This window comes from Gossypium raimondii, chromosome 6 (assembly GCF_025698545.1).
Source record: "Gossypium raimondii isolate GPD5lz chromosome 6, ASM2569854v1, whole genome shotgun sequence".
In the NCBI taxonomy this organism is placed as follows: domain Eukaryota; kingdom Viridiplantae; phylum Streptophyta; class Magnoliopsida; order Malvales; family Malvaceae; genus Gossypium; species Gossypium raimondii.
Window position 1 is genome coordinate 57460655 of NC_068570.1, and position 14769 is coordinate 57475423.

Genomic DNA, 14769 nt, shown 5'->3' on the forward strand with positions numbered 1-14769 from the left:
AATAGTTAACTCAAAATTGAACATGAGGAACCATAGTAGTATATAATAAATGTCATCCCCAATTTCTCAAAGAATTTTCTTTTCATATTTCTATATATGTAAGAGTATTTAATGGATCACATTAAGTTGACATTATCATTTCATGTACTCAATTTGATGATAAACAAACATATGTGAAGAATAAAGTGCCTAACTCTTTTTAAGGGAATTGAATATTAAAATTCTGTCCACTTGATGGTTTTTTTTTCTTTGGGTACATAATTAGACAAATCAAACAAAATTAAAAATTCTATAAATATCTAAATCAAATAGGTTAGGGGTGACCCCATGTTAGGTTTAGGAAGCAATCAAAGAAATTTCACATGGGTTGACTTTTCCAACTAAATTAAGACTTAGAATATAGAAGTTTACTTACAAATATAATTAGAAAGCTTTTGTCTTTCAACTTGCTTTGTTTTAAGGTGATATCTGTTTGGTTTGAATTGGTTTTACAAATATAAAAATTGAGATGGTTTGTTATGAAGGTTTACATTGTAGGGGATGTAGAAAGCCGCTGAAGTAGAGGTGATTCGCACTATTGGTAGTGTAGAAAACTATTAAGAATGGTGACTTCTATTCATGGGTTTGGAGGCTTCTTCGAAGGGATTTGACAGAGATTTAGTAGGTCTCTTGGAGCTTTCTTTCATCTTGTGACGGAGAGGAATTTTATAGAAGAGGGGAGCTTTGGCATGGGTCCGTCTTATTGTATATAAGATGATTGCAGAGAAATGGTTATAGAGATCCCCTAATTGAAAATAAATATATAAAATGGACTTCTTTGAGGCTACGTCGTTGAGGCCATTGAGGTGTAGAGGCTTTCATCGTTTGGAGTACTAATGATCAGGTTTAATTGCATTCTACTTGAGATTTTGTAAGTTTTTGTATGATCTCGATAGAGCGTTTTAGTTGTAGAACACCCATGGGTTAATACAAGGGGGCAAGTAGGGGTCCTGACCCCCCAAAATAAAAAGAAATACAGTTCTAGTCCCTTATAAATGATTAAATTATAAATTAATATAAAGTAAATTGCACTTTGCCCTCCAAATAAAAACAAATTCTATTTAGTCCCTTAAAAATAATAAAATCATAAATTAATACATGATAAAAATTACACTTTGACATCTCAAAAGTTTATAATTCAATTTTATCCCCTACAAATATTCCTGAATTCGCCCCTAAAACACCCCTTTTTTTTAATTTGATCCATGGGTGAGATGGAGATCCATAATGTATAAGAAGAGAAGACTTGTAAAAATTTCAACAATGTATAAGAAGAGAAGGGGTAATGGTACTCTAAGGTAATGGTACTCTATGATGTTAGACCTCTTGGTGTGCTTCGGTGGCCTGGCCAATGTATGTGGGCTGTTTGCCTTTGCTAGGCTTAAAGCTACCGAGTGGACCAAGCTACCTAATGGACCATTTGTGTTCACTTAGGCTTGGCTCAAAGACATGAAATTTAATTAATTAAAACATTTAAAACAATAAAAGTCAACATTTAAAATATTAGGCAAAGGGGTGATTGAGTCTTAACTCGATTGGTATGAATATTGTTGTCTATACAGGAGGACGTAAATTCAAGTGTGCTGAAGTGCATTATCCTCTTATTTATGAGTTGGGGAGCGGCTATTGATAATTCTAGACATTATATAAAAAATAACAAATACGATCGGAACCTATAATAAGATTATTCAAAAAACATTGTGCAAAAAAATATTATGGAACATATAATTACATTTAAAAGTATTGTTTTTTTTTGGTACATCTTGCTACAAAACATAAACCCCAAACAACAAGAGGAGGAAGATAATATCAGAGTTTGAACCCATATCTTTGAGGTATATATAAAAAAACCTTAAATAAATCAATGAATTAAAAGTTATAATTATATATATGCATATATTAAAAAGACCCAAAATTCTGAAATGCAGATTTGGATAAATTACTAACGAGGTCCTGGGAGTGTTATGGACAGTGAATTAGATGGAGGGCTGAGATTGGTCGAGAAAGAAGGGTCACGGTTATGGTGGACAATTCTTGTAGCGAAATAGCCTGGTTCTTTAGGCTGAGGTAATGAAGGAATGTTGTCGCTACTCAGCATCAAAACTGCGGTTGCCATGTCTGGTCTGTCTTTTGGACATTGTTGCACGCATAGGAGACCCACTTGTATCGATCTCAACACTTGGGATATTTCGCTTGAACTCCTAACCTTTTCATCTATTAATTCCAATGACCTCTCTTCGTTTAAAAGCTTCCATGCCTGATGAACACAATATCGAAAAATCTTATTAAAAAATAATAATGAAAGTGAAAATTAATGGTTTAATTCTATTTTTAGTCCCTCTACTATGCTAGAAATTGAACTCAAGGTTTCGTGTCACACAATACAAGAATCTTGACACTAAGTCTAGAGGTTGTTAGCTCCTCTACCTTTTATAACAAAGACTACAACGAAATTCAATCAATAATAAATTTGCATATCAGGGAATGTAAGTACCAAATTATATATTGAAGCAAAACTCAGATACCAAACAATATATTAGCCTTGTAAGAAAATCATGTCACTTATGGTGTTATCAATTTAAACACACTAATAACATTATAAAAGTAGAAAAACTAAATTATGCCAAATTAATGTAAATAGATAAATTCATAACTTTTTGCATAGTAGAGGGACTAAAATTATAATTAAGTGGAAAATTAATTGATCTTACATGTCCAAGAAGGTTGAACTTGTGGTCTGGATGAGAGAATCCCCTGTTTCTTTTTCCAGTTATTATCTCTAACACCAAAACTCCGAAACTGAATACATCAGATTTTATAGAGAACAAGCCATCGATCGCGTACTCAGGAGACATATAACCGCTGCATAAAATTTTTTGATTCGATTTAATGAAATTTACAACGATAGCATACATGGTTTACGAAAATATGATTGAAATACTTACTATGTGCCAACCACTCTCGTCGTGTTAGCTTCGATCTGGTCTTCTCCGAAACTTCGAGCCAAGCCGAAATCTGAAATCTTTGGAGTCATTTCATAATTGAGTAATATATTACTAGCTTTCAAATCTCTGTGTATGATTCTAAGTCTTGAATCTTGATGAAGGTAAAGAAGTCCCCTAGCAATTCCATTGATAATTTGGAATCTCTTAGGCCAATCTAGCAATATCCTTTGCCTTTCATCTGCCGAATATAATATTCATGTTACTTGCATTGTATCAATTTCAAAATACTACCGAAAATTAAAACTTACCAACAAGTATTGAATGCAGTGACAGTAACGATGGCGGAATATATAAATATTCATGTTATTTGCATTGTATCAATTTCAAAATAATACAAAAAATTTAAAGCTACCAATAAATATTGGGTGCAGCGACAATAGTGGAATGAGTCATTAAGTTTTAGGGGTCTATTTTGAATTTTTTTAAAAATTAATGAGATTTTTTAAAAAGTTTGAAAAACTTTTTGGAAAACTTAACTGAAATTTCAAAAAATAAATTTAGGGTCTAATTAAAATTTTCAAAAATTTCAAAGGGTATAATAAATTTTTTTCAAACTTTTGGGGGGGACCAAAGGCTCTCTTGCTCCAACATTTGTCACTATGTGGTGGTAAGACAAATTACACTTTCAGGGAGGGAACTCAAATTCAAACCTTAAAGATATATTGTTAGAAAAGGTAATTATCAAAACCTGAAAGGATTAATTTTCATAAATCGTAAAATCAACATGAAAAACATAAATAAATAAATAAAATGAAACTAACCAAATATAAAGGAGTCTAGGCTCTTGTTTGGCATGAACTCATAAATCACAAGTCTTTCATGTGGCTCAATGCAACACCCTAAAAGCTTGACTAGGTTGCGGTGTTGAAGCTTAGAGATGCACAACACTTCATTCTTGAACTCATCAATTCCTTGGCCTGATTTCTTTGAAAGCCTTTTCACAGCAATTTCTTGTCCATTTTCCAATACTCCCTGCAAAGTTGAGCAAATTCTAATGTAAAATTCGAAAATTAATCGTATTTAGTTCATGCAATCATACATGGAGGTGAATTCAAAGGAACAAGCAGAAGCCTTGACCTCGATTGGTTCCTCCAAACATTAATATATACTAATTATTGTTTGTTAAAAATATAGTAGAATTGTATTTAGGTCTTAAATTGAATCCCAACATTTGCAACTCCTTTTTTATCTCTACATTATTGTTTCTTTGATAAAACAATATATATATATTTGGGTTAATATACCATTTAGTTTCAATGTTCGGTTTGGCATCTGAGTTTGGTTTTAATATTCAATTTAGTACTTAGGCCTAACGACATCATGTGACCTAATAAATGTTTGACACACGTATACTTAATTGGTATAAAGAAAAATTGAAATACCAAATTGAACATTGAAAGCCAAGCTCAAGTACTTAATTGGGATAAAAGAAAACTCAAGTATCAATTTGAAAAACTTAGGTACTAAATTGGGATAAAAAAGATAAGTTGAAAAATTGTTTAAAATCCCAATTTAAAATCAAGGTTTAATTTGAAAACTATTTAAAAATTGTTTATATATACTAATTATTGTTTGATTTGAAAAACTGATTTTTTTTTTAAAAATTTTAAATTCGTGATTGAAAAGTGATTTTCAACCAGAATGATAAACAAAGTCTGACCATAAAAATTGTTTTTTCTTGGACAGAGATACCTTGTAGACTGCTCCAAAGCCACCTTGTCCGAGCTTATTTTGCAGTGAAAAATTGTTAGTGGCTATAGAGATTGTCTGAAAATCAAATAATGGTACTTCTAAATCTCCTTTCCCTCTTTCATTGTTGTCTTCTTGCTCTTCTACGTCTTGTTGTGTGCTTCCTAAAAACCATAGGAATCATTTGTCAAAAGAAGATTAACCACAAAACAATTAATTCCAAGTAACCTCAAATTCAGATTTTAATATCTGATTTCTTAATTAAGGGTGTTCGTCTCATACTCGTGAAATCAAATTGCAGAAATCACTTATTAGTATTGTGTCTAATCAATGACATGCGAGTTGTAAAGAAAAATCAAACTTGTTTATAACATTATCATTACGACTGCGACAAAACAAACAAGAAAAAGGATTGTATGAAATAAGGGCGCCACGTCATCCTGTATCCCTTTCCAATTATTTAATGACATTTTACCAATTTTTTTCCTTGTCATTGATACATAATTTTGATAATTAACTTGAACTTTGAACCCCAAACCTGAGCCCGAACCTAACCTTGAATCCTCGAACACAAAACCCGAATCTTGAACTCTAAACCTTAAACCCTAAATCCTAAACTAGAAGGCCGAGTTCAAGATTCAAGATTTAAGGTTCCGAGTTCTGGGTTTGAGTTTGAAGTCGGGGTTCAGGGTTCGAGATTCGGATTAATAAAAATTACCAAAATTATGTATCAATGACATGGAAAAATAGTTGAAATGTCATTAAATATTTGGAAAGGAATACAAAATGACATAATGTCCGTATTTCAGACAATCCTTTCTCCTAAATACAAAGTGTTAGTGTTTAAGAGAAAGTTTACCTTTCTTCATCCTCATGATCAAGAAAATGCCTAAGCAAATCCCAAGTATTCCACCACATGTAGTAATAGGGATTATAATCATCTTCAACCTTTTCTTTCCTTTCGAAAGCTTAAATGCCTCTGCCATAATAACCATTCCAATTTAAATTATTATTTGCCGTATTATATATATTAGATTATGGCACACAAATTATATGGACGAAAAATTTATGTAAAAATTATATTTGTAAAAAATTGATGAAAGAACACTAAATGAAATTTTAGTTAAAATGATATGTAATTTTCTAAATTTATTATAGGTTTAAATCGATTTTTATAAATTTTATTTGGTATCTGATTGACTTGTGTTAGACACTTAAATATAATACACATGTATATTGAAAGCAAAAGCTCGAAGGGAAAAATATTATAAATCAAACTAAAGTGTCATTCAACATTAGTATATATATCATGGGTTGGGTCGTGTAAGATATCTAGATTAATTTTCTAGGCTTGGGTTCGGCTTGACCAGAAAAATGAACTCACTTATTTTTTACCCAAATTCGATCCAAGTTAAGAAACATAAACTCAGGTCCAAACCTGCCCGCCCATATTTGATTTTTTAGTTTAATTTTTTATTTAAAAATAGATTTTAAAAAAAATATAATACACAAAAATACACTAAAAAACGCTAAAATAAAAGTTTTCTAACACATTAAAAATATATTAAAAAATATTTATATTAAAAAACACTACTATAAATATAATAAATATTTTATTATATTAAAACACATATAAATATAATAAATATTTTTATTTTATTAAATATAATTTTAAAATTTTATATTTTGGGTTGAGTTGTTTAGTGGTAAGTTTTTTAGGCTTTGAGTAATGGGTTTAATTGTAATTAAGTTAGTGATTTAATATAAATATAAATATAAATATATAATCGTTATTTAACATATATAATTAATATAATTATTTTTTATAACATAATAATATTTGAGACGGGCCGGACTCAGGCTAAAAAATCTTACTCAAAATTCGTTCCGTATAGAAAACGAGCCTTAAATTTTACCCAACTCATTTTTCGGGCATTATATTTTTTGTCCAAATCCTCTAATCTTTTGAGCAGGACTTCGAGCCTGGACGAGAGGTCCGACCCATGAGTACACCAACATTATGTATTTTTTTGTTGAATATTGATTTTATTTTATTCAAACAGTTTTGTTTCTCTATTTTTTATTTAAAATATCATTTTTTTTCAATTTTTTTATCTAAACAGTGTAATTAGATATTGATATTTTGATCTAGTGTATTTTAAAATCATCAATAAGTTTGAAAAATTGTTCATTCAAATCCATTCTTAATGTACTTGAAAACAAAAGTCCAAGTATATTAGTTTATATTTGATAAACTTAGTAAGTCAACAATGCCACCTCATTAAAAGATTTTAAAAATAAATACAAAAAAAATATTTTTAACAAGGTATCTTTGTTATATGTTCGTAATAGAAGCAATCATGGAATCGGTCGAACAAGTTCAGACTTGATTTTAAAAAAAAATTCAGGCTCAAGTTCAAGTCTGACCCACTTTAAAAGTTTATATCGTTATTTAAAAAGTAATAAATATTAAAAATAGGGAGGAATTCACTTACATAGTGTAAAAATTAAAATAGTTCTACGCGCTTCCATAATCATAATTATTTATATGATTAATATTTAAAGTTTCCAACCATTTATTTTATGTAAAAAATCAACCGTTGAATATATATTAATATGTAGAATATTTTAGATCAATATGATAGAGATATCGGTCGATTTGAAAATTTACAAGCAAGACAAGTACAATAATATTGATAAATTCAACGGTTGGATCATTAAAATATTAATTATATAAATAATTACGGAAGTGTGTAAAACTACTTTTGGTTTTACACTATGTAAGTGGATCCATCCCCATTAATATTTATATACTTTAATAATTAATTCTAAATAAAAAACTGTTTAAAAATTATTTAATTAATTAGGCTGTACCAACTTTAGGACGAAATTTTTTGGTCCAAGCTTAATCCAAATCGAGTTAGACTGGCTGGGCTGAACATACCACCTAGTCCATGGACAACTTTAATTGTGGTATATAAAATATAAATTCGAAAGTATTGTACCTATTTCAGAGGCAGCCATCCTCACATAAATAGTCTGTCCATTTTCTTCATACTCCCTGATGTCAATCAGATCACCAAACCAAAGTATGCAGCCACTTCCTCCATCTCTAACATCAAGATTTGCAAAGGCAGTGCAAGAGCAATTCCTCAAACATCGGTTCTTGCATTGTTTAAGGTCTATGGTCCGGTCGTACCAAGCCTTCCTCGTTTCTGGCAACTTGATTCCGGGGTACTCGAGAAAATCCTCTCCTCTTTCGCAACTCAACGGGACTTTCCGGACACATCCGTGTAACCAATTAGCTTTTTCCCAATCATTGGGATCCTTAGGCACAAACCCTTTCATGCAGCTACATACTGGGGAATTCTTGATGTTGCAACTACCGTATGCACCACATATTTTATATTGATCACATGTATCCAACATTACGTTGAAATACGGCCTCCATCCTCGGGCGGGATCATCGCATATGAACCGCTCGATGGTGCCATCTGGGGTTACACCCATCCTATAAAGAACCGACTTATTTTTAAGTTCATATTTGAAATAGATCTCCTTCTCATTGGAAACAAAATCGGCTGTAAAAACCGGATTATTCGGTCCTAGAAAGATTACCCCACTAAACGTTATACCATTCCAATATCCAGTCCTGTATACCATCTTCGAATCATTCTCGAGGAAAAACTCAGGCAGTCCATCGGGATCGATCTCAAACGTGTAGTCACCCAATGAAGGATCGTTGATGCTCGTCCAGGTTGTTAGCTTTCGATTCATGCCAGTAACCAAGTATATCCCGAGCTTCATACCTGGTAAAAATGTATCAGTCGGATAATCAAAACTCTGCCACACAACATTTCCATTTCCATTGCCTTGGACAAGAAGATTTCCAGTATCCAAAAGTTGAGCAGTTGGATTAGTAGCTAAGCTTGGTGAATTAGTAGACCAAACAGTTCCTTTGGTAGCATTCATAAGGATCAAGTTTCCCTGCTCTGCTAGTAACAATTCTCCATTTGTATCATTGATAGGGTTGTTCCTGTTGGCAACCCAAACCACTTTCTTAGGAGATATCTTCTTATACCATATTCCTATGTAACGATTACTCGATAGTTCAGGGCTGAAAAATCCCAACTCGAAAGTCCCGTTCGCGGAAATTAAGGTTTCGCTTTCACCATCTCTGATGGATTGATTCACACGAATGGTGTCCGCCGCAAGGGAGGTTATTGACAAACAGAAGAAAGGAAACGCAACAAGGAGTAGATTGAAAACCGCCATTGATGCTCCCTAGTGAAGCGTCTCAACCAAGCATCGACTTCAATGAAAGAATCAAAATGTAAGTGTTATGACTCTCCATCACAACTATTCCGCCCTTTCACAATATAAATATTGTTGCCATAAACTAGGCTAAATTTTTTGTTTAAGTTTGCAAGTAACAGTGAGCTAAGTAATATTTTATTGAATCTTGAGAATAATTCAACCATCAAGTTCAAGTTCCACAAACACGGGCAAAAATAATATCCAAACAACGCTGTCTAAATAAATACGTATTATTTGTTATTCCAAAAACTCGAATGCGGGTGAATTTTTTAAGTGAACATCTCTTGACAATCAAACTAATCATGAGAATTTGATTTAGCTTATTAACTTAATTATTCAATTACATTATTTATAATAATTAATTTTAATGATAATATTTAATATAATTGCAACTTGAAAATTTATTTTTATTGATATATCCATAGTCTACTTTTTATATACTACTTTGCGCAGTAATTCCATTTTGGCAGCTACAAGTTATTCCATCTATAGTTGAATTTGAAGATTTTATTTTATTGGAAACACCTTGACTAATGCCAAATTATTCCACTATAGTTGATTTTGAAGATTTTATTTTATTAGACATACATCCACTAATGCAAACCTATGTTTTTTTCTTTAAATTGCTGATGTTGCTTAGTTATTTTTGTTCTCAAATGATATTTTTTAAAAAAAATTATTGTTGATTAAGTCTTAGCTCGATTGACATGAGCATTGTTATCAATGCAGGAGGATGTGGGTTCGAGTGCTTGAAGTATATCATCCTCCTATTTATGGGTAGTTTTAAGCATTATCTCAAAAAGAGCAGATATTTTTTAAAATTGTTCCACTATGCAAACCTATGTTTTGGTATATCGTTTAGAAAATTAAATATCATAATGTTTTGGGCCCAAATCCCATTATGCGAAATTATTTGTTTAGATTTTATATAAAAGACATAATTACCTTAAAAATAATATCAATTACTTATTAAGAATGACAGGCTTTTAGTAAATTCATTCTTGAATTGATGACCGATTGAGGTGACACTAATTCAGTAAAACACTTAAATATAGTAATAGATGTTCAAAATTGGTTTAAAATATCAAAATCAACCGTGGCTTTGCCCTCAATAAAAATTATCTATATAGTCCTTTCAACTTTTATGAAATTATAAATTAGTATAATAGTAAAATTACACATTAACTCCTCACATTTTTATTTTTTTTCTGACTTCCCTAAAACAACTTGTCCTGTACTAACTAGTATGGATCAGTACATCAATAAAAACTAATATTAATTGAAATGACTAAAAGCGAAATAAAACTTAAATTATGTGATATAGGGCCTATTCAATGTGGAATGAGTCGTTCCAATTGATCAAACTTATAATATTGAGTTGAAGAGTTTGATATGCAAATTCATGCGTAAACTTGCGAGAAAAGCATCTAATCTATGTTGTACGACTTTTATGTATGAAGTTGTTTCCAAGAAAATATTATGTATTGGTTTCAGATTGAAGGTAATAAGAAAAGAAATTATATATATTTATTGAAAGAAAATATTTGATAATGATATTTTTTTTGATAATTAGTGTCGAAACCGTTTTTTGAAAACAAAAATTTTAGTTATCGACTTTAAAAATTAAACTGGAGTCGCCACCGATCCTTTATTAAGGTGTGACCGGCCCACCTCAAAAATCATTTTGGTCTGCGAATTTTGAAAACAGGCTCGGGAGTCAGTTACGCACGAGGAAGGGTTAGCACCCTCGTAACGCCCAAAAATCGGTACCAAATTGACTATTTAATGTCTTTGTGTCGAAAGTTAAAAAAGATTTTAAAATAAGCTTGAATGATGAAATTTGCAAAAGGATATCCAATTGTTCAAGTCATGTACAGAAATCGAGTCCCAATACGTTAGGGTACAATTCCTCATAATTCCCCAAACCTGAATATCACTTTTATTTTATACGAAAATCTTCATTTCGAGAAAGTAACATGCCACACCCAATACGTTAGGGCACAACAAGTTAAGTTCCCAAAAATGATTTTTATTCATTTTGAATAAAAATGTTCTCAGTCATTTAAGATTGACAAAGAAAATCAGAACCCAATACGTTAGGGCTCAATTTTCCTCGAAAATCCCAAACTTCCAAGAACACTTTCATTCAAAAAACCTTTAAATTAAGAAAATAATTTTGATGAATGGTAAAACCAAAATATTTTCAAAAAAGGGTATGTTTTAAAAGGTAATGTACAATATGATACAAATACTTTAACTTAAAGCATATATAAATATATATTTACAAAATAGGAAAATAAACGTATATGTATATGTAAGTCATGAAAATACGCTTATGTATATATCCAAATATTTACACATATGTACAATATATAAAATAATAAAATATTTATAATGATTTAAAATATGAAAATGTATGCATAAATATATCATGGAAAATGTATGTGTATTTTAAATTGTAAAATATGGGGAAACATGTAAGTATTCTAAAATGTATATGTATACATATATATATATATGTTTGTAAAAACTTTATGAAGAATAATATATAAAATGCGTATGTACATATTTACAAACGTAAAAATATATTTGAAACTAAAAATATAAAAGTATATATATATATAGAAGTTGAAAAAAAATATAAGCACATGTATAAAATATATAGGTAGACGTGTAAAACATGCATATATATATTATATAAAAACAATATGTGAATACTATATAAGAAAAATGCATATATGAACATAGAGATGATGATAGTAATAATGATAATATATATAAAAAATAATTAAATAAAAAAAAGTTTAAAAAGAAAAAGTGGATTAAATTGAACAAAAGACGAAAAATCGGGGATAAATTCGAAATAAATAAAAGGACCCAATTGAATGCGCAGGAAACAATGGAGGACCAAAAGGGGAAATATCCCTCCTTCCAAAACGCTGCGCAGAAAGGGACTAAATCGAAACAGACACCGAGTATGCGGCCCAATTTAAAACAAAATAAAACTGGTTTAATTGAAGCACGTTGCAAAAGGAGAGGGGCCAGTAGCGCAATTATCCCATCTGACGTCAGAGCGCGCGGATCCTCCCCTCCGAGTCGGGTCACCGCGCGGGTCAAGCCTGGCTAAAACGGCGCCGTTTTGATTGATATTTAAAACAGATTTTCCTTTCAAAAAGAATCATTTACAATCAATTAAAAGAAAAAAAACTCAGAGAAGAGAAAAAAAAACCCTTCTGGCGCTCTGCTAGGGTTTAATACCCATGCCTCCTCGCGTCGCCGCCTAGGCGATTCCGACGGCCTAGATTCCGGCACTGGTTCCGACCCCCACTCAGGTAAGGTTTTCTCTTTTTATTTGTTATTTTAAAACGAAGAAAAAGAAAAATAAAACAGAATAAAATAAAAGAAATATACGTAAATAAAATATTAGGGACACTGCTAAAAAACCAAAAAAAACCTTAGAAAAATTGTATTTTCAATGTTTTCGTTCTATTCTTTTTGTCTATTTCTCTCCCTATTCCCCGATCCGTCACTTTTAAAGATTTCAAAGGCTTTTATAGCCCGAAAAAATGAAAAAAAAAACAAATATTAAACATTTTTGTTGTTTGTTTTTCTTTGGACTCTTTGAGTCTACGTTTTCGCAGGTGACGTGCGTGGAGAGGGGTCGATCTCCGAGTTGTGCGGCGTTTGGAGGAGTTGCTGGAGGCATGGAGGCTGCGGCACTAAGGCAGATGCGGCTGGAGAGGGGAGTCTGCCTAGGGTTTGGGTTGATTTACTTTTTGCTGGGCTAGGAGTTGTTTTGGGCCTGCATTTTGGGCTTGTTTATTTGGTTTTAGTGGCCCGGGCAATTTGGGCTTTGTACAGTTGCCCCTCTTTGCTCATTGTCGTGTAACGGGAATAGAGCAAAGACTAAAAGCCCAATTGTGCCCGAGCCTTGACTTTTTCGGTGCTTTTCTTCTTCAAGTAGCTTCATTCCTTCCTACTGCATCCTCAGAGGTACATGAATTAGCGTTTCAATCTACTCCACTGCAATGTCAGGGAGATAAGATTCGTATGCTGTAGCTTCTCAGTTTGTTATCTTTAATCTACTCCATTGCAACTTCAGGGAGATAAGACTTGTAGTTTCAATTTGTTCTGCTACAACTTAAAGATAAATCTGATGCGATCTGCTCTACTGCAACTTCAGAGAGATGAGATCTGCGATTTTAATCCACTCCATTGCAACTTTAAGGAGATAGGATTGGTATACTTCTGTTTGCTCCCTTGCAAATTCAGGGAGATAAGACTTGTATCTTCGATCTACTTCGCCACCAGTATGGGAAGACAAGATCTACTTTCTTCGATCTACTTCACGCCAATACATGAAGACAAAATCTGCTTTTTCAATCGATTCCACTGCCGACCGGGGAGGTAGAATTATTGACTTCAATATACTCCACTGAAACTTCAGGGAGGTAAAATCCGCCATCTTCGATCTGCTCCACTACTGCTTAGGGAGGCAAAATCTGTAATCTTCAATCTATTTCACCGCCGGTATGGGAAAATAAAATATGTATATTCGATCCACTTCGCTACCAATATAGGAAGACAGGACCTACTATCTTTGATCTACTTCACGCCAGTACATGAAGACACGATCTGTTTTCTTCGACCTACTCCACCACCAGTATGGGGAGACAAGATCTGTTTCTTTGATCTACTTCACGCCAGTACATGAAGACAAGATTTGCTTTCTTTGATCTGCTTCACCACCAGTATGGGAAGGCAAGATCCGCTTTCTTCTGATCTCTGATCTACTTCACGCCAGTACATGAAGACTGTTATCTTTCACCCTGCTCCACTGCAACTTCGGGAGATAAGGTTTTATGATTCCACCGACCTGTTCTCTGTGGAACATGACGTGTATATGAACCTAATTATGCCTAGTGATTAGGATGTCATGATCAAATGAATCAAATGCTCCTAACTAGACGTGTGTGAATGACATTTGAATGTTATGTCATGAAAAATGAATATTGAATGTTTAAAGTCATTATTGCTCATTAAGGCTTCCTTTGTGACAACAACATTTCGTCAAAACTTGGAAATCTTAATCTTGACTCTTGACCCCTAGATATCTTCGACCTTTTAACCCGGTGAAGTCTAAACAATAGTCCTGCTTCAGGCTCCTGCATTATTTAGAAATTTCTAGTGTAATATGAAAAACTTCTCTTGTGAAAATTTTACTAGTCCATTAATCGTTACTCTAATGCAACATGTTTGCGAAAAGATTACAACGATGAATTAATTTGGGAACATAACTCGCAATGGATTGTCAATGATAGAAGAATTGTCTGGGGACACTTATATTGAAGAAGAATGAAATATTCTAAAACAACGAATTCAATACAAATACTATGAACAGGTGCCCCAGATATCGTAGCTTTGAATTTCTCTGTACAAATTTTCGAAGACCCTTCTGAATTCAACACGTGTTTAGGATATTCACAGTATTTTGCTAATGCCCCAAGACACCGTCTATTCCTTTCTGCCAATTCAGGTACAATAAGACTACCACGTGACGATCAAAATTTGAGCCGCCCTTTTCAGGTTTTCAACTCAAATCCCCTTTGGTCTTAAGGTGCCCTTTGCGGGTTTTCACCTTAGCCTCTCCATTTTTTTTTTGGAATCAAAGCGCCCTTTGCGGGTTTTCACCTTGGTTCCCTCCTTTCTTCAAGTAAAG

The 14769-nt window shown here is 32.5% G+C and overlaps 1 protein-coding gene across 1 annotated transcript; it reads right to left on the reverse strand.

The window, feature by feature from the left end:
* Nucleotides 1–1752: 1752 nt before the first annotated feature.
* Nucleotides 1753–9091, reverse strand: LOC105774881 (G-type lectin S-receptor-like serine/threonine-protein kinase At4g27290). The gene is made up of 7 exons (XM_052632296.1): nt 7739–9091; nt 5593–5712; nt 4737–4897; nt 3806–4016; nt 2985–3222; nt 2751–2901; nt 1753–2296 (listed from the first exon to the last, which is right to left on the reverse strand). The coding sequence occupies exons 1-7, from the start codon at nt 9006–9008 to the stop codon at nt 1982–1984; spliced, it is 2466 nt and encodes an 821-aa protein (XP_052488256.1). The 5' UTR covers nt 9009–9091; the 3' UTR covers nt 1753–1981.
* Nucleotides 9092–14769: the final 5678 nt, after the last annotated feature.